General features: G+C 36.7%; 1 protein-coding gene across 3 annotated transcripts in view; it reads right to left on the bottom strand.

Moving 5' to 3' along the window:
* Positions 1–24,685, bottom strand: part of Nme7 (NME/NM23 family member 7) — a 151,340-nt gene that overhangs the window by 45,414 nt on the left and 81,241 nt on the right. The window contains exon 11 of one of the 3 annotated variants that reach the window (XM_048358129.1): positions 6,212–6,263. The exons of the other annotated variants lie outside the window; for them this stretch is intronic. Within the exon in view, the coding sequence (XP_048214086.1) occupies positions 6,258–6,263 (6 nt within the window). The 3' untranslated portion in view covers positions 6,212–6,257. Of the gene's footprint in view, positions 1–6,211; positions 6,264–24,685 lie in introns of those variants that run through there. 3 annotated transcript variants of the gene reach the window in all.

Raw genomic sequence — 24,685 nt, 5'->3', positions numbered from 1 at the left:
ACCTACAGTTCAATTACTTGGAAAGTTTCTTAATGGAATAAAATAATGTAATAGCTGGCAACTATTGTTTTTGTAATTCTAACACCTAATTCATTGCTGAATCATATCAATACAAAGTGTTAAAAATAGCTGCTTCAGTTTACTTCTATTCTCATTCCACCATCATATTTTCTCACCTAGAATAGTTAGATTTTAGAATTACTTGCTTGTTTATCTGTTCATCTAGGCTCAACCGTTCTGAACAAGCATAGTATTCACAAAGCTGTATAAAACAGGAGTAGAATCATACTACATCCCTGCCTAAACCCTCTAATACTTTTCTTCTAAAGATAAAATCCAACATTCTCATATGATCCATAGCCCTTTACCATCTGGCTCTGCCTACCCATTCACCTTCACTAGAAATGATCTAGTTACATCTGCCTCTTGCAGCTATGCAAAAGCACCAAGCTCTTCACCTACTTAAAGTATAAAAACAGAATATTCCCTTTCAATATTCTGGCTCAAATTACTTAAATTCTATCTCAATAAATTGATATATTCTTTTTATTTTTTCCAGTCCCGGGGCCTTCAACTCTGGGCCTCGGTGTTAACCCTAAGCTCCTTTTGCTCAAGGCCAGCAGCACTCTATCACTTGAGTTACAGGGTCTTGTTGTTGTTGTTGTTGTTGTTGTTGTTATTTCGTGATTAACTGAAGATATGAGTCTCACAAACATTCCTGTCTGGACTGGCTTCAAACCACAATCCTCAAATCTCAGCCTTCTGAGTAACTAGGATTACAGGTTGAGCCACTGGCACCTGGAAATAAGTTGATATTCTTTACAATTTTACAATTGTAAAATGAATCAAGAATGGTCAATTGTACTGAATGACTCAATTTATTCTACTTTATCTTTCTCTGTTTTCCTTCTGTGCTCTTTTTTCTCTTCCTCCTTCTCTTTAGTTTCTCTTATTTGTTTGTTTCTTAAAACAAGGACTTGCTATATAGCCCAGGCTGGCTTTAAACTTGTGATTCTGCTGTTTTAACCATCCAAGTTGTGGGATGACAGGCATGTGCCACCCACATCCTGATTATACTATAGTGGTCTCCTTACTGGTTGCCTCACCTCTATCATTAAAGCTTGATTCTGGGGCTGGGGATATAGCCTAGTGGCAAGAGTGCCTGCCTCGGATACACGAGGCCCTAGGTTCGATTCCCCAGCACCACATATACAGAAAACGGCCAGAAGTGGCGCTGTGGCTCAAGTGGCGGAGTGCTAGCCTTGAGCGGGAAGAAGCCAGGGACAGTGCTCAGGCCCTGAGTCCAAGGCCCAGGACTGGCCAAAAAAAAAAAGCTTGATTCTGATTATTTGGATTTACAACTGCCTTACTTTTATAATCTATTAAAGACAGTGACTACAACATTTATATATCCAATATACTTAATGCTTATGAAAGATTCACTGAGTATTAAAGATTTAGTGGGTGAGTGAATGATAAATGAAATGGCTACTCTGCCCAAATAGATATATTTCATTAATGATATATTAGGAAATCTGGGCTCCTTGGTTATCAACAGTCTAAACTCCTGTGGTTATATTACACTCTTTAGCAGTGCCTATTTTAAGGAATTCTGAAGAAAACTCCTTTGAAATGTAGGCAATCACAACTTATATTTTCTGAGTTGATAGATAGATAGATAGATTTTTCTACAACTATAGTATATATGTCAGATTAGCCAAAATTGTGACATATATACATGTAGATAGGTAGATAGATAGATGATTCTCTAAAAGTGTATAACTCACTTGTCTGAGAATGCAATAAAAGAACTCCAAACATTAATCTCATAGCTCTGAAAGAATCTTGCTCTGTCACCTTGATGGAGAATATCAGTGTTTAGATCACAGATATAAAATACCATATGGCAAATATGTAGAATGGGAGAGCCCACTGGAGTAGCATATTAGATTTACAAGTGCATCGTTTTCCAGTTAGAATATTAAGATATGAGTTCTACAAAGCACTACTGCACCTTCTGGTGAGTGTCCATAGTGTAGAGAAGACCATTTACAACATTAGATATAACATTATAACAAATGATCTAAGATTTTTCGTGGTAGGGCCTGGTTGGAGAAAATGGGTCACTGGGGTGACTTCTGAAAGGTAAACTTGTCCCCTTGTCCTCGTCTCTCATGCTTGTGTGTGTTTCCTGTTTCCTGGCAACTATAAAACAAAAACTATTCATGGTTCCAAGGCTTATACTATTCCTTCTTCTAGCATGTTTTTCCTACTCGTTTCTAGTCAGGAAAAAAACTGTAGCCTCCAGAAAAATGTGATCTCAATGAAACGTTTCTCAGTGATAGCTACAGATGGTAACTGTGCTACAATGAGTCTTAAAGCACAGTTACTTGCAGCATAGCTGATATTTTATGCTCTCTCTGTAAGAGTAAATATATCTGTTCTGATCTTCCTTGTGTCCTGAATGTCAAGAACACTACCGTAATGTATAATTGGCAATGTATAATTGGCATGTAAAATATAATTGCATATCTCCTCCTAGAGATGAGAAGTCTATTGGAAATGAAAATAGCGTCTTGTTCATCTTTAGTGTTTCAAGGTTTCAATACACCTCACACATAAGGTACTTCATGTATTGTGTCTTCATTGTACTGAATCTTCTCAGATATTTCATACACACTTCCCTTCTCCTCTCCCTTCCCCTTTCCTTTTTCCTTTCCCTTCCTCCCCTTTGAATTGTGCTTGCATTGGGGCTTGAACTCAGGGCCAGAGCACTCTCCTTAACTTTCCTGCTCAAGGCTGGCACTCCATCACATGTATCACCTCTCCACTTCCAGATTTTTGCTAGTTAATTGGAGATAAAAAGTCTCTTAAGCCTTATCTGCTGGGGCTGGTTTCTAATCATAATCTTTAGATCTCAGCCTCCTGAGCAGCTAGAATTATGGGCATGAGCAACTAGCACTTGATCTGAACTTCACATATTTCTAAAACATAATCCCCAAAAAAGATATTTTTGCAGTTCAGACTGAATTGTCAGTAGGGTAATTTGGTGAGCTCTGGACAACATAGGAGAGATCTAACTAAAATAAAAATATTTCTACTGCATAAAGGAAGATTCATGACTATTTCACCTATTGTTTTAGATACTCCACAAATAGTACAAATAACTAAACAGTACCATCTTGTAGCCCTTACTTTCCTAGGCTTCCTAAGAACCAATAGGCTAGAGGTCTGACCATTGCCGTGAGACTTTAGATATGTGCTACATGCTTTTACTTAAAAGGTTTTATTGTTTGGACAGCTTGTATAGCAAGGTTCATTACGTAAAAGTACTTCTTAGAAGATACATCAGAAAATAACAGCCTTCAAGGGCAAATGTCCTCTGAGTATTATATTTCCTGGCATGTATTTTAGCATGTAAAGTCAACATTTGTGCTCTATGCTGACTTCCTCACTCATTTTAATTTACTTAATATGTCATATATATTTTAAAGCCGCCTTGAATTCATACTAAAGGAAAAATTTGAAGTAAATAAACACACTGACAATGTTGTAAGCTTTTTAAAAAATATAGTTAACATAATTATGTATTTACACATATTACCTACTATAGTCATATGTAGACACAGACACTTTTGTTGTAGAATTTTAAAAATGAGTTTTTAAAACCACAAAATTGCCATTTCATACATTCAACATCTCATTTTTAAAAGATTTACTTACTTTAATAAAAGTATTAAAATCATTTAATACTTTTATAACCCTTTGCATTATTTATTTAATAAGCTGCTATATAGCAAGTACTATTTTTAAGTCAGAGCAGAGCTATAGCTTATGTAATACCACTATTAAAAATATAATCAATTTTATATCTGTTTCTGGTTTTTCAAGTGAAAAAAATTTGCAATACTTCAAATTAATAGTCAAAATTTACTAGTTTAAGTATCTCTTATACTGATAAATAAATAATGAGGTAGCATTTGTTTTCTTATTTTTTTCAGTTGGCTTGACTCAGAATACTGAACATTGACTATTGTTTACCAAGTAAAACTATCTGCATAGAAGGAAAAAAAACTTAAGAGACTGTTTTGGATAATGTTCATTTTAATGAAAATTCATATGTGAGCTTTTTTTACACACTGTTTGTACAATCTAATATCTCAAATATGACAAGACCATAGCTGATCTACACAATGCATGCTGGTAAGTCAGGTTGATGAATGCTGCTCATTGCAGGGCCTGCTGTTTATGATCTCCTTTGGTTAATTAGTCTACCAGATATTAAGTACTTTTTTCATACAGTAATGGGCTTTCTAAACAAAAAGAATCTTAATATTCATAAAAAAAGAAAACCACGAAATAATTTAAGTCAGAGACTATTACTGTAGTTTTGGAAAGGGCAAGACAGAATAAATTAGAAATGAACATTCTGATCCAGGAATTTCACCTCTAGAAATTGATTATACTGTAGATATTATAACTGTGCAGGTACTTATATGTAAGGCTGTTCTGTAAAATATCTTTGTACATAAAATTAAGAAATATATTAATAATAGAGAATGCTTAAATAACCTATATCCTGGAATGAATAATATTTTAAAATTTTTTAATGTTTGCTTATTTGGAGATGGCATAAGGATAATATAAACATAAACTACTTTGATAATGGAAAACGGATAATAAATTATCCTTTAATTCCTCATTTCACCTCTCACAGAACAGAGATATCTCCTTTTTTTTTTAGTTTGCTTGATTTCACTTGTGAAGAATGAGATTGAAGAAGAGATTTGTGGTGTCTAGTTAGAAAGATAAGTAAAAAACACAGGCCAGTTTGACACAAACCAAATGATATATTGTACTTCTACATCACAGGAATAATAATAAAAAAAGACTGTTTCTATCAGCAGCCAGAAAAATGGGTGTAGTTCTATTTAGATATTTTGATATAGACAATCAAAGTTGGAAATAAGCATAATTTCCCATGATCACCCACAATATATTCTCTGGGTGGGGACAAAAGGAATCAACAATGTACTCCTCTCTTCCAGAAGGAACATATGTTCTTGCACTGCTAGTAAAACATGGGCACTGGGTCTTATTGTTGATAACTCTTACTGCCCCACTTTTGAATTCCATCAGAAAAGGAAAGGAATTGCTAGATGTCAGAGGCTCATGCCTGTAATCCTAGTTACTATAAAGACTGAGCTCAGAGGACTGTAGTTTAAAGCCAGCTTTTACAGAAAAGTCGTTGAAACTCTTATCTCCAGTTAACCAGCTAAATAGGAAATGTAACTCAAGGAGTAGAGCACCAGCTTTTAAAGCAAGCAAGCAAAGTGAGACTGTGAGTCCCAACAGCCAAAGAACTACTGAGAGGGAGGGAGGAAGAGAGGGGGGAAGAGCGAGCAAGCAAGCAAGAGAGAGACAGAGACAGGGAGGGAGGGAGGGAGGGAGGGAGGGAGAGAGAGAAAGACAGAAAGAAAGAAAGAAAGAAAGAAAGAAAGAAAGAAAGAAAGAAAGAAAGAAAGAAAGAAAGAAAGAAAGAAAGAAAGAAAGAAAGAAAGAAAGAACGAGAGAAAGAACGAGAGAGAGAGAGAAAGAAGAATGAAGAAGAGGAGAAAAGGGAAACAAGGAAGATTTTATGAGGCTGTAGCACAATGTAGTCTGCCCTAGGTGCAACAAATATGGTCCAAGAACCCCAACAAAAATATGAAACCAAAAAGAAATAAAAACCCTATGCTTTTCATATACCTACATATTATGATAAAGTTTAACTTATAAATTAGGCATGGGAAGAAATTAATAAGAATAAATAAGAATAAAACAGATTAAATTTAACAATATGTTGCAATACTTCTTTAACTTATTAAATATTTCTAGGATTTTCCATTTAATGTTTGGGACTGTGACTGATATTGATAACTGAAACCACGGGGGGGGGGGGGAACGTGTTTCAGCTTGGGGCTACTGATACATAGCCCTATTTTCTTGGTACTAGAGTTTAAACCCAAAGACTTGGGCTTGTTCAGCTGGTGCTCTACCACTCTCCAGTTTGAGCTTTTACTGGTTATTTTTTAGATAGATTCTAAGTTTTTTCTGCCAGGACTGTCTTTCACCTGTGATCCTCCAGATCTTTGCCCCCTGAGTAGCTAAGATTATAGGTGTGAGCCAGAGGCTCATGATTATACTTATGAGTAACTCTTGACTCTAAAGTGTGATACTCATGCATTTTAGAATTTACTGGGAAACTGGATCTGCTCCTAAAGCTAGGAGATCTGAAGAAAAGCAGAAGTTAGCAAAAATACTGGGTAAATCAGGTTACTGGAAATGTGTTCTGAAGACTCTTTTTTTTTTTTTTTTTTTTTTGGCCGTCCTGGGGCTTGGACTTAGGGCCTGAGCACTGTCCCTGGCTTCTTTTTGCTCAAGGCTAGCACTCTGCCACTTGAGCCACAGCGCCACTTCTGGCCGTTTTCTGTATATGTGGTGCTGGGGAATTGAACCCAGGGCCTCATGTATATGAGGCAAGCACTCCTGCCACTAGGCCATAACCCCAGCCCCAAGACTCTTTCTTTTAAGCCTGAATCTATCAAAACAAGAAATCAAAGTGAAATACAATCTCATTTAGTCTGAAATCTATTGAAAGAAGAGAAGCTCAAGTCCATTTCTGTTGATTAGTTTAAAAATGGGGGAAGGCATTGGTAGAAGATATAATGCTATCAATTACTCATCTAGAGTAACTAAGTTTCTTCACTTCTTAGTACGATTTCTATACTGAAGAAAAAGTGAAACATTAAAACAATTCTAAAACATATTTTTGTCCCTTTGCTGGAATAATGGGTCAGAAGCAGACATTTGGTGAAATTGTATTAGGATGTCAATCAAAGTGTGGTTTGTGGACCACCTGTCTTATATCATTTGGGACTGTGTCACAGATGCTAAATTAGAACAAGGGAATCAATCACAAGATCTCCAAGTATTTTCTGATGCACACTAAAGTTTGAAAAATACTCCATGTTATAAAAACGAGTGTTATATCACTCTTGTAATTACTTTCAGCATGTCATGTGAAACTGTAGCTTTTTTGCTGTTGTTGATGATTCTCTTGTATCCCCTGCCTGTGGTTGCCCCTGTGTTATCACTGTATCTCATCTGAGTATCCTGGATACTGTATATACTGGTATTAGAACTAGGGAAGTGAAGGAGAATATCAAAATCGAGAGACAAAGGATAAAAAGACAAATGACTCCAAAAGCAATACTTGCAAAACTATTTGGTGTAAATCAACTGAATAACTCATGGGGGTAGAGGGAAAGAGGGAGGGAACGGGGTGGGGTGGAATGAGGGAGGAGGTAACAAACTGTACAAGAAATGTACCCACTGCCTTACGTATGAAACTGTAACCCCTCTGTACATAACTTTGACAATAAATAAGTAATTTTTTTTTACAAAGTTTCAGGGAGGAGGTAACAAACAGTACAAGAAATGTATCCAATGCCTAACATATGAAACTGTAAACTCTCTGTACATCACTTTGACAATAACTAAGAAAAAAAAGTTTAAAAACACTGTGTCAGAACATTTTTTTCTAGCACTGGAGATCTGGAGATCCTAAAAGGTGTAATGCATATTTTCTTATTAGTCTCTAGGCTAGGATGTGAGGAGCACACATAACAGATAACCAAGTTGCATATGCCTTTGTCAAGTGAGGATCTTAGTACAAGTCAGAGACATTAGAAGGAAGGCAAGTCGGTGGTGTCTACGAGGAAAGAAAGGGCTTGGAAAATAATAAGCAAGGGAATACACAGTATGTAAGTCTACTCAGCATACATTTACACTAACAGACTTAGATACCTAACACTCTGGTCAGGTTATAGTGCTGAGAGAAACAACATGGTCTGAAAATCTAGTTATAGTTATTGAAAATAGTGAACTCATCCAGTACCTAAGCTTCTGAAAGTGGCACAGAGTAGAAGCTTGAGAGAGCACACTGGTTTATTCTGAAATGTACAAACTTTTCCTCATACATACAGACTTCATTTTTTACATAGATTGAAGATCTATTTAACATGTAGAAAAACAAACATTTAAAAGGAATTCTAAAAGTAATTCTTTTAGGAGGTGCAGACATTTATAAAATGGCCAATTTTTAAGTTATATGTGAACTAACATTTTTGTGACATTTGAATTAAGTACTTTCATAATTGAAAACACTGTATATGTTTTAAAGTTGTTTTGTTAACTGGAAAAATGTTTGTCACTAGATAAAAACCAACATACAGAAGTGAAAGGGTGACATATGTCTGTACCATCACATTTAAAGGCCCGAAAAGTTCCTTTCACTGGCCTCACAGGTGGTCAGGCTGTCTCACCCAGATATAAATAAAATATCTTACTAACAACATCCAAGAACACAGCAGCTCAGGACTATTCATGCCAACAGTAACTGATCCTGAACTCAAATCTGGCACTACTGCCAGTGGCCTCTACTTAGTGATAGACTTATAAAGTGGCAGGCTCTTTCCTGTCCAAAAATGGTCATTTCCTAGGATCTCAAGAAGGTTTAAAAATACTTTCCTTCCATCTGGACACAAAGCCTATTGTTTTGAGCAATGAACTAGGGGGACGCCATTTGAAACTGACAGGCAGCACATTTGTAGTAGGGAGATAAAGCCTGGCACACGCTGCCCACAGTCTCTTGGGATTTTGAAATGCTAGCAGCTCCAGCTGGTGGCTCTGCCTCATCCCAGAGCTCATTGCTTTAGGAAAATGTGAGCCCTGCCTTCTGATTGTAATATGGACATGCCTGATTAGAGTGTGGCTATTAAAGATGTCCAGAGCAAGAGATCTGTTCTATGAATAAAAAAGAAATCACAAAAAAATGAGTTAAAATATTAAGAGATCTTACATGAAAGAGTATTACTCAGTTACAAATGATTAATGTAGGTAACGAGACATAAAAAGAACACTAGAAAGGAATTTCTTTTAAGTAAGTAAGTAAAGGAATGAAAAGGTAAATTTTTTATAATTGTTCAGACTAATATTTGGGACATACAGGACAAAAGAATCCAATATGAGAAATGGGGAAATAAAAAAACACCAAAATGTCAAATGCAAAAAATACAGAGAGAAAGCATGCTATAAAAGGTATGCTATGAAAGAAAATAATTACTAAAATTCCTCCCTCCCTGTGAGAGCCAAGGTGATACATATAGATAAAAGTGAGGGACAAGAAGGTAGGGGTGTCAGTAGTGATGGGCATTATTCTCAGCCATCAGTTGCTCAGGCCAGAAGAACAAAATCCAAAATACTAAGTCAGAAAAAATACAAAATTCCAAAGGGCACATATGCAAGCGTCTTCAAAAGGTTAGAATTACATGGTAACAATTTCCTTTTTTTTTTTTTTTTGCCAGTCCTGGCTCTTGAACTCAGGGCCTGAGCACTGTCCCTGGCTTCTTTTTGCTCAAGGCGAGCACTCTGCCACTTGAGCCACAGTGCCTCTTCTGGCCTTTTCTATATATGTGGAGCTGAGGAATCGAATTCAGTGGCACTCTTGTCACTAGGCCATTTTCCCAAACCGGTAACCATTTCCTGATGGATTATTTCTAGTATTTTTTTCTTATTTTTGAGACAAACTCTCACTATATGGCCTATTCTCACCAAGAAGTTGCTATAAAGCCAAGATGGCCTCACAATCTAATCCTTCTTGCCTTGCCTCTGCCTTCCTCATAATGGACTACTAAAGTGAAGTTGAATGCTAGAAAACAAATCTGAGGTTGGTATCTAGAAAAAAATAACAACAACAAAAATTCACCTGGGTGTCTATGGCTAAGACCTATAATCCTAGCTACTGAGAAGGCTGAGAACTGGAGAATCACAATTCAATGCCATCCCTGGTAGAAAAGCTTATGAACTCAATATCCATTTCATCAGCAAAATGACAGACTAGAGGTTTGGCTCCAGTAGCAGAGTATCATCTGTGGGCAAGAAAGCTGAGTGAGAATATGAGAGCCCAAATGCAAGATCAGCATCAGCCCACTGCCCCCTGCAAAAATAAATAAATAAATAAGATGGTATCAGGCAGTAACTTTTTATGAAGAATAAATCTTTGGAAAAATTGAAAGATAATTTTCAAAGATTTTTTTTTTCAAATAAGCCTCTTTATCCCTGAAATGGGCACCATCTCTTCTATCTTGAAGGTTACTGAGGTGACAGTAAGTAGATACAAAGCTTCAGGGCCAGGGAGTAGTCAGAACAGTGGCAGCCAGCAGCTTAGGAGATGTATACTTTCAAATAAATACACCAGTAAACAAACAGAAGTTCTTTCCTTCCTTCAGTCTACATGCTAAGAAGGAAACAAAAAATAACTGTTCAATATGTATATGACATAAATTGTCTAAAAATGAGCACTTATTACAAAACACTAAAAAATAGTGTAGGATACTAAATGGAGGGTGTCAATGTTTTCATGATAGAGGTATAATATGAACTAGATCTCTTTGAGAATGAAACATTCAAGCACAAATACTATGAAACACAAAACAAGTGACTAAAAGCCAATGAGGAGTTCTACAAAGGAATTATGGGTGATATATAAATGGTGCTTTGTTGTGGTGGTTATTCGGAGGATTAAAGAAGCTAAGCTTGCTGTGAGAATCTTATCTGGAAATGTTCTCACAAGTCTAGTTCATGCTCCATGCTATTCTTAACTCCTCCTTGGCCTATCAGAGAATGGTGCTCAGCCAAAGCACAGCCATTGCCTTTGATCTGGTAGCAGCAGCAATCATCACCAGGTTCACCAGCAGAACTCAGTTTCCTTTCCCTGTCTCCTACATCACTTCTTTATTTCCCATGGTGCATATTTTAGTTATATGCTATCTACCTTAGTATTAAAACAAATCTCTGAGATAAGGAATTTTTGTGTGTCTAATCAGCATCATGTAGTATCCTATGGCGGCAGAAATGTCTGACACGTAAAAGTAACTTGGTACAGGCTGAATAAATGAAAGCAACAATTAAAGAAATTAACGAAATTAAAGAAATTAAAGAAATTAAAGAAATAAACAACAGTCTGGAATATCATTAATAAATTATTGTAAGTATTAAAATTCAGAGATTTAACATTTGCAGTTTTAGAGATTGGAGAACAACTCTATATCTATGGGATCTGTGCTAAAGTGTGATATTGCAGAAGTTGGTAAAAACAATCCCTTAGTGAGTGAGCACAAGATACCTGGATGCTTGACCTCTTGAGTTAATGTGTGGGTCTGCCTTTCTCTACTGGTGACTGGACACATCTATATGGAACAGGTATTTTCTATAAATGAGACTCAAGAATTCAAGACTCAAAGATTCTGTCATACGTAAATAGCCTTCAGTGTAATAAAATGCTCATGCCTAATCTTATCAATACAGCTTGGTGTAGTGGTAAGGGTGCAGAAATGGTTAAGAGCTTTGTGTAGATTTGTTGCAAGCTGAGTCAGTGACCTATGTAGGTCACTGCATGTTTTCATGCTTTGGTCTCCTTATACATAGTGCTGGTAAGTAAGAGTGCCTATGTCTTTCCAAATTACTGTTAGGATCAAATGAGGCACTGAACTTTAAATTGTTTTATAATCTATAAAATTATTTTAAATGTATTATTTTTCAAAATAAAAATTAAGATTTTATAAAAATTCTAGGTTTATAGAATACCTGGAATTTATATTCATATTCATGTTAAGTATATCATGATGAGTGAATCATTATTTCTGAGATCTAACTCACTTCAACATCATGACTCAAGTTCTTAAAAAGTAAAACCAAGGGGCTGGGGATATGGCCTAGTGGCAAGAGTGCTTGCCTCGTATACATGAGGCCCTGGGTTCGAGTCCTCAGCACCACATATACAGAAAATGGCCAGAAGTGGCGCTGTGGCTCAAGTGGCAGAGTGCTAGCCTTGAGCAAAAAAAAAAAAAGAAGCCAGGGACAGTGCTCAGGCCCTGAGTTCACGGCCTAGGACTGGCCAAAAAAAAAAAAAGTAAAACCAAAATTATCTTCTTCGCTGTTAAGACTCTTGTTTTGTTTTTTGTTTTTTGGTTTTTTTGTTTTGCCAGTCCTGGGCTTTGGACTCAGGGCCTGAGCACTGTCCCTGACTTCTTTTTGTTCAAGGCTAGCACTCTGCCACTTGAGCCACAGAGCACTTCTGGCCATTTCCTATATATGTGTTGCTGGGGATTCATGTATATGACGCAAGCACTCTTGCCACTAGGCCATATTCCCAGCCCCTGTTAAGACTCTTTAAAAGAACAACAAGACCTATAAGTACTTCAAATTTAAATATTTATCTGGAACAATGATGTATCAATGGAATAGAACTCAGAGTTGAGAATAACCTATAAGTATCATGTGAACTGCTTCCTAAGATGGATACTATTACCATCCAATGGAGAAAGAAAAGTTTTCCCAAATGGCATCTAGATAGGTACCTGCCAAAAAATGAAGTTCAACCCATACTTACACACCACATACAAAAGTAAATGAAATGGATCAAAGACCTAAAGTAAGACATTAAACCTATAAACTCTTGAACCAATACACCAGTAAGAAGCTCATGACCTTAGATTTGACAAGAGAGTCTTACATATGATGCCAAAAGTAGAATAAACAAAAAAAAAACCAAACAAACATAAATCTATCAAAAAAGGGAAGTGCTTGGGGGTCATGCCTATAATCCTTGATACTTAGGAGGCTAAGACCTGAGGATCATGGTTTGGAGTCAGTCCTGGCAGAAAAGTCCATGAGATTCTTACCTCCAATTAATCAGCAAAGAGTGGAAATATGGCTCAAGTGGTAGAGCACCAGTCTAAAGTGAAAAAAACAAGAGAGCACAAGACCCTGAATTCAAGCCCATTACTACCACACGCATGTGTGCACATGCGTGTACATGCACGCACGCACGCACACACACACACACACACACACACACACCTACCTGAGCAAAATTCCAGACAAGGTGTTTCACATCTTTGCTCACCCTAAAGAGACTATCCTTTCCAAGACCAGCCAACTTCTAGACTGTAAAGAGCTTACCTGTGGCATTCCCATTTATACAATCTGACCCACAGAGAGCCCACTCCAATCCTCCTCCTGTATCAGACTTGTATGCACTGAGTAAATATTCCACCGTGAAGGTACTAGAAAATATATGTTACCTGCAACCCATTGCTGCAGAAACACTTCAAACTAGCCAATTCTAAACCTGCTTTCCCCGACTCATCCATTCCTTTTCAAACAAACCACAAAAAGCTGTTGTTCACATTTTCCCCCAACTCATTGGCTAATGTTTAGTCAGTACTTAATATATATTATTTATGAATCATAAGGAGTATTTTACATGTGCTGTTCATTTATCACACAAGGTAAAGGCTTATAGATGTCAAATAATGCTATATAATGTTTCTCGGTTGAAGCCTCTCTAAGTACTGCTTCCTTGAACTGCTATCCCACAAAAGCAGCAACCCCTAAAATTTGGGTCCATCCATCCTACACCTTGTCCTGTAATTCTTACTCTGCTTTGTCAGAAACTTGCAATGTTTGCTAAGTAATACGAGTTGCCAGCTGGCATTTATTAAGATCCAAACAGCTCTTTTGTCTTATTTTCTATCCACTATTATATGTCAACAAATGATTTGAACTGAAGTTCTCAATCTCGCCACCTCTCTGTGAGGTCACGTCCTACCTCAAAGGTGTAGCTCTCCACTTCAGCTCACAAAAATTGTACTTATTTTGCAGGGGTCATATCCTTTCAGAAATAATATTCTCAGTGAAAACTTTTGTACTTACTCCAAAGAAATAGAAGCACTCTTTCCTTTGAAAATCCCACTTATACTTTCTTTATGCCTCCCTTAAAGCATGTGTCTGACTCTTGATTTATTTTACTTTTTTCTGAGAACTTCCCTTTTCATTCTTACAGTAGATTGAAGCAATATCTAGCAATGTCTTGACTATAGTAAAGCTTCAATAAGACTTTGACTTAATTAAATTTGGGACTTTATGCTTAGTGAAGGTCCAAAATTTCGTATATGAGTTCTTTAAGCAAGTTTGCTATCCCTATAGATGGTATAATTCCACTGCAAGTTTCTTTGATTTTTAATGGTTATAAAACATGAGTGGTCAAGATTTCACACTGATTTCCATCTAATTTTTAGATTGACTTATAAGATCATTCTATATGACCAAAGTGGGAAACCTACTGTTGTCTCACTAATAATTAATTTAAGCACATGGTATGCACAATATTATTCTCTAGGGTAACTAGATAAATAAGGTAGAGTACACTTAAGAAATCATAATTACTATCGCAACCATACTTCTGGTTGTTCAGTCACTTATTAATTATCCACTTTCTACAAAGTGACTCAGTGTTAATAGTTTCTACAAATCTTATGCAATTTTAGCTTCAACACATATATACACAAAGGCAAAATCTACCCATTCCTGACTCATATCACCACTCTCCTACAATCAAGATTGGAAAGGGCCCTCAAACTCATTCAACCACAGTGACCACCAGGCACCCCTGAGTTTTGGCACATGCTGTTCCCTTGACCTGGGTTGCTACCTCACTCTCACTCTCATTTCCTTCAGGTTTGTATGTAACATTACCTGCTTAGCCTTCCCTATCCAGTTTATTCAAAACTGCAAATCCCTCTCCTTCCTACTAAAGTCTATTTCCCTTTCTCATTTTCCCCCACAGTACTTCCCATCACTAGGCACATTTTTATTCTGTTCATGAGCTCTCTCCAGTAGCATGTAATCTCTGTGATGACAAGACTTACTGCTTGTTCTGTTCACTGCTACATCTCCAGATTCTGCAACAGTAGTTTAGGTGCCACAGGTCTACATAAAATCTTTGAAAAAGGCATATACACCAGGCGCAGGTGGCTCATGCCTATAATCCTAGCTATTCAGGAAGCTGAGATCAAAGCCAGACTGAGTAGGAAAGTCCTTGAAGACTCTTATCTCTAATTAAACACTGGAAAACTGGAAGTAGTGCTGTGGCTTAAGTGGTAGATTGCTAGTCTTGAGCTGAAATGCTCAGGCCCAGTGCCCAGCCCAGAGTTCAAGCCCCACAAACAGAAAGAAAAAAAAATGCATACACACATCCAAATAACTATATAAACTTATAATCACACAAGTAAGGAGAAGAGTGAGAAGAATGGGGACTATTTCAAGATGTGAATGGAGAAATTGGGATGTTTATGCCTGCAAAAGAGACAAGTTGCCTTCATGTTGTCAAACTCTTGGGGATCCTTATTATTTACTCCTGATTATCTTCCTCTAGGACAAGGGCTCTTTGTTTCAACTTGCCCCAAAGACATTTCTGGCAGTCTGATCAAGCCTATGAACCTTTCTTAGGGCACAGTTTTCAAATGCATAAATTTCCCAAGATTGAAAAGGAAATTAATATAAAAATATTTTGTTTGATAATGTAAGATATGTATATTTATTAGGATTTAATAGATGGTCAAATAATCCCTATAGTTTTAAAGTAGTCGTGATTACAAGTAATATTTTAAAATATGGCAATTTTGATCTGATATAAAAATATTTGTAATATGTATTGGTTGCAAAATGCATGTAAAGCTGCTGCAGTGGGAATAAGCCTGGGATTATTCCGTTTCTGAGAATTCCTATCTATCTACATGTACTAGTTGATACAACTATGTAATTTCTTTCTCATCCAAGTACTTTTCCCATACACATCTGAATAAGAATACTTGGTGTAAGGTAAATCTTAAGGATTTACCCAAAGGGCAAGCAGATTAAAATTGACCACATCTTTAGTATCTCAACAAAAAGCAGAAAAGAGGTAACAAAAGAAAATCCCTCTTTCAATTTCTTGAACTAAAGACAACCCTTTTTACTTTGTAACTAGAGAATGGGCCCAGAAATGCAAGTACTTGTGAGTTTCAGTGTATCAGGAAGAGTAAATTTCAATTGCAGGACCAAATAACTTTCTATCACAATAAAAATTCAAAAGCAGGAATGTAGAGAAAGCTCTACAGCAGTTTGACGACCACTATGGGGGAGAAGAGTCTTGGGATGAATATACTGGGAATAAGGAAGAAAACAATGTAATTTATGTGTTCCTCTCTCTCTCTCTCTCTCTCCTCTCTGTCTCTGTCTCTCCCCCTTAAAAAGTGAAAACTGTATTTTACAATATTTTATCATCTCTTCAAGGTCTCTCTGCAGCTGCTTAGTAAGAATTATGATTAGAAATTTTTTCTTATCTTTTTTTGGCAAGAAAATTGGAAAATAAGTCATACCAGATGACTTCTTTGGAGAATCACAATGCATATCAGTATTCAAAATATTCTAGAATCCTGAAGCCGAGAACTTTGCTTATCACCACTTAATCTAGTGTCTCCCAATCTTTTTTTTTTTTTTTTTTTTTTTTGGCCAGTCGTGGGCCTTGGACTCAGGGCCTGAAGCACTGTCCCTGGCTTCTTCCCGCTCAAGGCTAGCACTCTGCCACTTGAGCCACAGCGCCGCTTCTGGCCGTTTTCTGTATATGTGGTGCTGGGGAATCGAACCTAGGGCCTCGTGTATCCGAGGCAGGCACTCTTGCCACTAGGCTATATCCCCAGCCCTGTCTCCCAATCTTATTTGATCATATTTCCCCTTTTAGTATATGCCTATCAGAGCATTAATAAGATTTTATTGTAATAAAGAACTACACAACACTTCTAAGATTATAAATTCTTCTGCCTCAGGAAAAGTTTTTTTTTTTCATCTTTTAATTGTTAATGACTAAGAATACTAGGCATTTGGAAGATCTGTAAATGTTCACTTTGTTGGTAACTGCATGGATGAATGATTAGCTTTGATGGTTAAATGAACAAATGAATCTGAAAGATGAAAGTAAATACTTTAGACCAAATATGTTGTGTTTATTATTTCTACAGCATTTGCACAGGAGGCTCATGATCTAACTGTAGCAGGAAACTGAGATCTTAGGCTCAAGTTTTGAAGCCCATGCAGGTAGTAAAGTCAATGAGACTCTTATCTCCAATTAACCACCAAAAAGCTGGAAGTGTAGATGTGGCTCAGTCCTGGGGGGCACGCATGAGCACGCACACACACACACACACACACACACACACACACACACACAAATTATAATGGTAAATAGTTATATTTAAGCCCAAACCAAAAATCAACATGAAGTCTTACTGAAAAAAAGGAAGACTTTTCTATAGCTCTGCAGTTAGACTAGGTATCACTGATTGAACTAGCTTTGCATTTGCATTCTGTGCACTATTATGACATCTTCATAATTGTCACATTTCCTAGTAGCAAATTACATTAAGAAAGCTTAAAGGCCAAAACAGTGAAGAATCAAAGACCCTTTATGAATGTAACCTTTCATGGTTTAGATCATATTTATAGGAGATAAGAAAGTAATAAAAAGACACATACATTTAAAGGTTTGAAGAAGATATGTTAGGGGGATTTCAATGCCATAAGATTTTAAAGAACTTTATTCATATTCCATATGAATTCATATTCCATATGGATTCTAATCAACTAATTCCACTCACTTCAGAATTTCCAAAAGCAGAAAAAGAAAGCAACATCTGCTGGTTCAAGCAGGGTGGAAATATAGAACTTAAAAAAAAGTTTAGTTTAAAAAACCAATGAAATTAAAGTTAACATTGAAGGAACAGAGTAAACACTCATTATTGCCAGACCATTACTTTAGGAACAAAACAAAATAGATACATTGAAGAACCTTTCATCAAACACCAAGGTGTTCCAGATTTACTAAAAGCTGGTAGGTACCTAAGAAATAGTATAAACTGAAGACTGAATGCATTTCTGGTTATTTCTATTTCCTACTTTTGAGAGTAAAATAATTTATATGTAGATAAAATTTAAATAAAAAACTTAGGAAAAACACGTAAACAGCAAAATTTAGACTATCCCAAACTACAGTGATCATGTCTTCAAGAATTTCTTCAGCCATAGTAGATGAACTAGTCACTCATTTCTACATCTAAATTATCCACACTTTCTGATAGGTGTCTTCACAAACTAGTGAAATTTTAAGCCTGAGTCCCATCATCTCAATCAAAATTACCATAATCTCTTCTAACCAATTCACACCATATAGCATTAGCACTCTTCTAAAATAAAAATTTGACCACATTAATATCCACTTAAACTTTTCCATGATCTACACACCAAATACAGGAGCACCCAACTTCATCAAACAAACACTATTGACTCTAAAAACACTCATAGACCCAAACACATTGATAGTTGGAGACTTTAACACTCCACTGTCACCTCTGGACAGATCAACATGCCAAAAACTGAACAAAGAAACCACAGAACTAAACAACTGCATAGACCAATTAGACTTAACCGACATCTACAGAATATTCCATCCAACAACAACAGAATACACATTCTTCTCAGCAGCACATGGAACATTCTCCAAAATAGATCACATCTTAGGACACAAAGAAAATCTGTACAAATTCAGAAGTATCAAAACCATTCCCTGCATTCTCTCAGACCACAATGGAATAAAATTAGGGCTCAATTCAAACAGCCACCACAGAAAATCCTACAATTCATGGAGACTAACCAACACACTGCTGAAACATCAGTGGCTCATTGAAGAAATTAGAACAGAAATTCAAATGTTTATGGAATTCAACCAAGATGAGTACACAAAGTACCAGCTCCATTGGGACACAGCAAAGGCTCTGAGTGCCTTCACCAACAAACTGGAGAAACAGCAACTCAACAACTTAAGGAAGCACCTTAATCTCCTCAAAAGAGAACAACAAGCCAAAGCCCAAGTCAATAGATGGAAGCAAATAATTAAAATCAATTCAGAATTAAATGAATTAGAGACAAAAAAAAATCAAAAAAGTCAACAAAACAAAGAGTTGGTTCTTTGAAAAAATCAACAAGATAGACAGACCCCTAGAAAACCTGACCAAAAAACAAAGGCAGCAAACCCAAATAAACAAGGTCAGAGATGAAACAGGTAACATCACCACAGAAACAACCAAAATTCAAAACACAATAAGGGACTATTTTGCAAATCTTTATGCCAACAAATTCGAGAACCTCTAGAAAAAGTGATATCCCCAAAATCAACCATGAAGATTTAAACCTTCTAAACAGACCCATATCCAGCATTGAAATAGAAATGGCAAAAAATGATCACCCATCTACGAAAAGCCCAGGTCCAGACGAATTCACAGCAGAATTCTACAAGACCTTCAAAACAGAACTCACACCAATATTTCTCAAACTCTTCAATGAAATTGAAAGAGAAAGTTCACAACCAGACACATTCTATGAAGCCAGTAAACCCTCATCCCAAAACCATGCAAGGACTCATCACGGAGAGAACTATAGACCGATTTCCCTGATGAACATAGATGCAAAAATTCTCAACAAAATTCTGGCCAATCGACTTCAACAGGTCCTCAAAAAAATCATACACCATGATCAAACTGGATTCATCCCAGGGATGCAAAGTTGGTTCAATATATGCAAGTCAATTAATGTAATCCACCACATCAACCGAAGCAAGGTAAAGAACCACACGGGTATATCTCTGGATGCAGAAAGGCATTCGATAAAATCCAGCACCCATTCATGCTAAAAGCCCTGGAAAAGCTGGGATTCCAGGGAACACTCCTGAATATAATAAAGGCAGTTTATAACAAACTAACAGCAAGCATAATTCTAAATGGTGAAAAACTAAAGCCTTTAAAATCAGGAGCAAGATAGGGATGTCCGCTCTCTCCCCTTCTCTTCAACATAGTACTAGAATTCCTAGCCAGATTAGGCAAGAAGAAAATGTAAAGGGGATCCAAATAGGAAAAGATGAAGTTAAACTTTCTCTCTTCGCAGACGACATGATCCTATACCTAAAGAACCCCATAGACTCTACTCCCAAGCTACTAGAACTGATCCAAACCTTTCGCAAAGTTGCAGGATATAAAATAAACCCTCAAAAATCAATGGCCTTTCTATATGCTAAAGACCTGAACACCAAGGCTGAAATCAGGAAAGTAACTCCTTTTGCAATAGCCTCTAAAAATATAAAATACCTAGGAATAACCTTAACCAAAGAAGTAAAAGACCTCTATGATGAGAACTTTAAAAACATGAAAAATGAAATTAAGGCAGAACTAAGGAAATGGAAAAACCTCCCATGCTCCTGGATTGGGAGGATTAATATAATCAAAATGGCAATATTGCCAAAGGCTATCTACAAATTCAATGCAATACCCATTAATATCCCAACACCATTTTTTAATGAAATAGAGGAAGCAATCCAGAAATTCATATGGAACAATAAAAGACAACGAATAGCAAAAACAATCCTAAGCACAAAGAACAGTGCTGGAGGAATTACAATACTAAACTTCAAGCTGTATTATAAAGCTACAGTAATAAAAACAGCTTGGTATTGGCACTGGAAGAGGCCTGAAGACCAATGGAACAGAATTGAAGATGCAGAAATGAACCCACAGAACTATGCCTACTTATTCTTTGATAAAGGAGCTAAAAACAATAGTCTGGAAGAAAGATAGCCTCTTTAACAAATGGTGCTGGCAAAACTGGTTCAATACATGCAACAAACTAAAACTAGATCCTTATATATCACCCTGCACCAAAATCAATTCCAAATGGATCAAAGACCTCAAAATAAAAACAGATACCCTGAAAACACTAAAGGAAGGAGTAGGAGAAACACTTGGGATCCTTGGCACAGGATGGAACTTCCTTAACAAAGACCCAGAAATGCTACAAATCAAAGAAAGGATGGACAAATGGGACTGCATCAAACTGCAGAGCTTGTGCAGGGCAAAGGACATAGCTCTCAAGATAAACAGAAAGCCCACAGATTGGGAAAAGATCTTTACCAGCCATACAACAAACAAAGGCCTCATATCTAAAATATATGCAGAAGTAAAAACATTACATTCCTCCAAAACAAAACTGCAAAGAACCAATAGCCTTATCAACAAGTGGGCTAAAGACTTAAAAAGAGACTTCTCTGATGAGGAAATGAGAATGGCCAAGAGACATATGAAAAAGTGCTCCACATCACTGGCCATAAAAGAAATGCAAATCAAAACAACGTTGAGATTCCATCTCACCCCAGTAAGAATGTCCTATATCAAGAAAACTAACAATAACAAATGCTGGAGAGGATGTGGCCAAAAGGGAACCCTACTTCATTCTTGGTGGGAATGTAAACCTGTTCAGTCACTCTGGAAAGCGGTATGGAGATTCCTCAGAAGGCTAAACACAGAGCTTCCCCTATGACCCAGCGGCCCCACTTTTTGGCATCTACCCAAAAGACCACAAACAAGAATGCACTAAAGCCACCAGCACAACAATGTTCATTGCAGCACAATTTGTCATAGCTAGAATATGGAACCAACCCAGATGCCCCACAGTAGACAGGATCAGGAAAATATGGTACATATACACAATGGAATTTTATATCTCTATCAGAAACAATGACATTGCCCCATTTGTAAGGAAATAGAAGGACTTGGAAAAAATTATACTAAGTGAAGTGAGCCAGACCCAAAGAAACATGGACTCTATGGTCTCCCTCATAGGGAATAATTAGCACAGGTTTAGGCTAGTCACAGCAGAGGATCACAAGAGCCCAATAGCTATACCCTTATGAACACATAAGATGATGCTAAGTGAAATGAACTCCATGTTATAGAAACGACTGTTATATCACTGTTGTAATTACTTTCAACATTTGATGTGAAACCGAAGCTTCTATTATTGATGACCCTCTTGTAATCCCTTCCTGTGGTTGTACCTGCACTATCTCTGTATCTTATCTGAGTACATTGAAACCGTGTATACTGGTATTAGAACTAGGAAACTGAAAGGGAATACCAAAATCGAGAGACACAGGGTAAAAAGACAAACGACTACAAAAGCAATACTTGAAAAACTGTTTGGTGTAAATCAACTGAACAACTCATGGGGGGAAAGGGAAAGGGGGAGGGGGTAGGGGGGAATGAGGGAGGAGGTAACAAACAGTAAAAGAAATGTATCCAATTCATAATGTATGAAACTGTAGACTCCCTGTACATCAGTTTGACAATAAAAATTTTAAAAAAATCAATTCTAAAAATAAACCCAAACTTTTCCATGGAGTTTACACTGAACTTACAGTAAGCAGACTGTTTCCTCTAATCTACTTTGGCCTAAATAATTTCTTCAATTGCATTACAGTGTACTCTCCTCTTTGCAACTCAATGTCAGAGAAACTGGATTTCTCTCATTTTCTAAATGTGGTAGGTTCTCACAGTTTTGCAGCATCTGCACATAGATATTTTTAATCCTCCAGAATTTAGAATAAGTAAGAATCATTTGGAAATCCCTCCTCCATCTCAACTTAGCTGAAGCCTCTTGGGATAAGTACTTATACTATGATCACACTTCTTTAAAGCAGTTAACATAGTTATCATGTAGGCATATTTATGTAAGTATCTAATGATCATATTACTTACTAAAGTACAAATTCCACATTGACTGAGCTAATTAGTCTATCCTGCTCACCCCTAATACTCCACAATGTATTTGATAACTTTGTATGAAAGAAATATTAAATTCTAATCCAACAATAAAGGAGTTAAAGGTTAAAATCCCTTAAAGTGAAACTTCCAATTTAACTGAGTTTATACCATAGGAATCTCTGGAAGTTTTATTCATGAAGGAGACTTTATTGTAATCTGTACTACTAGAAGGTACGAAAATACACACAAAAACATTGTGGTTATTGTTCTAATTATTAGTTGATTGAGATTTCTATTCTATGGTTTGAAATAGACAGTATCTCCCCAAATCCCAATATCAAAGCAATGTCCCCAAGGGAGTAGTGGAAGTGTTGTGTACCTCTAAGCAATAAGCCTTTGTATTACTTTGTATTACTGGAGGTATGCCTGTAAAGGAGATTGTGGGACTCAAATTTCTTAGTCCTGCCTTATGATGTAAGCTTTTTGTTCTGATACTCACTTCCCATTATTGCCATCTGGTGCCCTCACAAAAGGCTCAAAGCAATGTAGCCACTGGACCTTAGACTAGAACTCCAGATCTGTGAACCACATAAAAGATGAATTTTGACAGGAATAAGAATAAATGGAGAGGGAGAATGAGCTTTGATACATTTAAGTAATGAATTCATGGAATTGTTATATCTACATAAATACATAGCTAGCTTACTTGTTAATTCACCAAATATTAATTGTGTGACCATTCCATACCTGGTGGTTTTCCAAGCATTAATTATACTGATGTAGATAGTGACCCAGGGTCTTTCTTTACATATGGGAATGATGATTAAGTGAAAACATGAGTTTTCAAATTATCTCGGGATAATATAGTGAGTAGATTAATTTAAAATGAGATGTCTATTAATTAGAGGTTCTGTCTTTTGCTATATCTTGATCATAAGTTCTTCAGAGGAAAAAATAACTTTATTTGGTTGATTATTAATAACAAACTTATTATCACCTAGTATAGTGGCTAATAACAGAAAGTATTCAGTTTCAATTTCTGAAGGATAGGGAGGGAAAAAAAGGAGAAAAGGAGAAAGAAAGAGGAAGGGAGAGAGGCAGCTGAGAAAGGTAGGAGACAGAGAGAGAGAGAAAGAGAGAGAGAGAGAGAGAATATGCTAACTTTCTTGTTTCACTTGCACCAAGCAACAGAATCTAGCAGTGAGCCTCACACATACTACCTCAGGAAATGTTCATTGAGTGTCTTCTGGAGGACGACAGAATCAGCATTTCTATGCAAGATTCCTCCTTCCACAGCTCCCACTCCTCTGCTTACTCCCCCCCCCTCCTCCCCAGGGACTTCATCTTCTCACCACTTGTCTGTACTTTAGCTCCAGCAAAGAGCTTGCTATGGCCCCAAAGCAGATATTCATGACTTCAACCATATTATTTTCCACCTCATCGCCAAGCTGAATTTTAGTGATTGTTTACATTTTAGTTTAGAGGCATATTCCTCCTTCAAGGAGTCTACTCAGACCAGTCCTCAGGCTGAGCTAAGTTCTATACTTCTACGTGTCCACAGTAGCTGCAAATATTTATGCAATTGCCAGAGCACACAGAAATGAATCAACTGTGGAAGGCTTTTGGAGCATGGGCGCAGGTAATCCTCATATCTCAGTCTCTGAATAGCTGGGACTACTGGTGTGTGCTACTCCGTCTGGCTGAAGTGTCTGCCTTTATACTCACAAGTGAGTGCACAGACTCAATAACTATTTGTTGAATAAATAGGAGAATGAAAATTTAAAAAATTTAATTCTTCTTTGCTTTACTTTTTATTTACTTGCATTTTTAATTATCCTAACTTAAATAATAACAAAAGTCCTTGGCAAGCAAACAGAAATCAGGAATTTAAAATGACAAAAATATCAAAATGTCAAATAGTAAAATCTACTTTCTTGTCACGCTAAAGGACATCCATTACTATCTTCTTAAGACGAACATTCATTAAACACTAAGTATTGCCACTGTTTTTTTCCCAATATTCACTACAACAGAACCACATGGAAATTGTCACACTTTTTACAACCACATGTGTCAATTCATATCTACTCTTTCTTTATAAAATATATAAAAGAAGTCCT

Source organism: Perognathus longimembris, chromosome 11 (assembly GCF_023159225.1).
Source record: "Perognathus longimembris pacificus isolate PPM17 chromosome 11, ASM2315922v1, whole genome shotgun sequence".
NCBI lineage: Eukaryota > Metazoa > Chordata > Mammalia > Rodentia > Heteromyidae > Perognathus > Perognathus longimembris.
The sequence above is the reverse complement of the archived record's forward strand: the minus strand, read 5'-3'. Positions and strand labels throughout refer to the sequence as shown.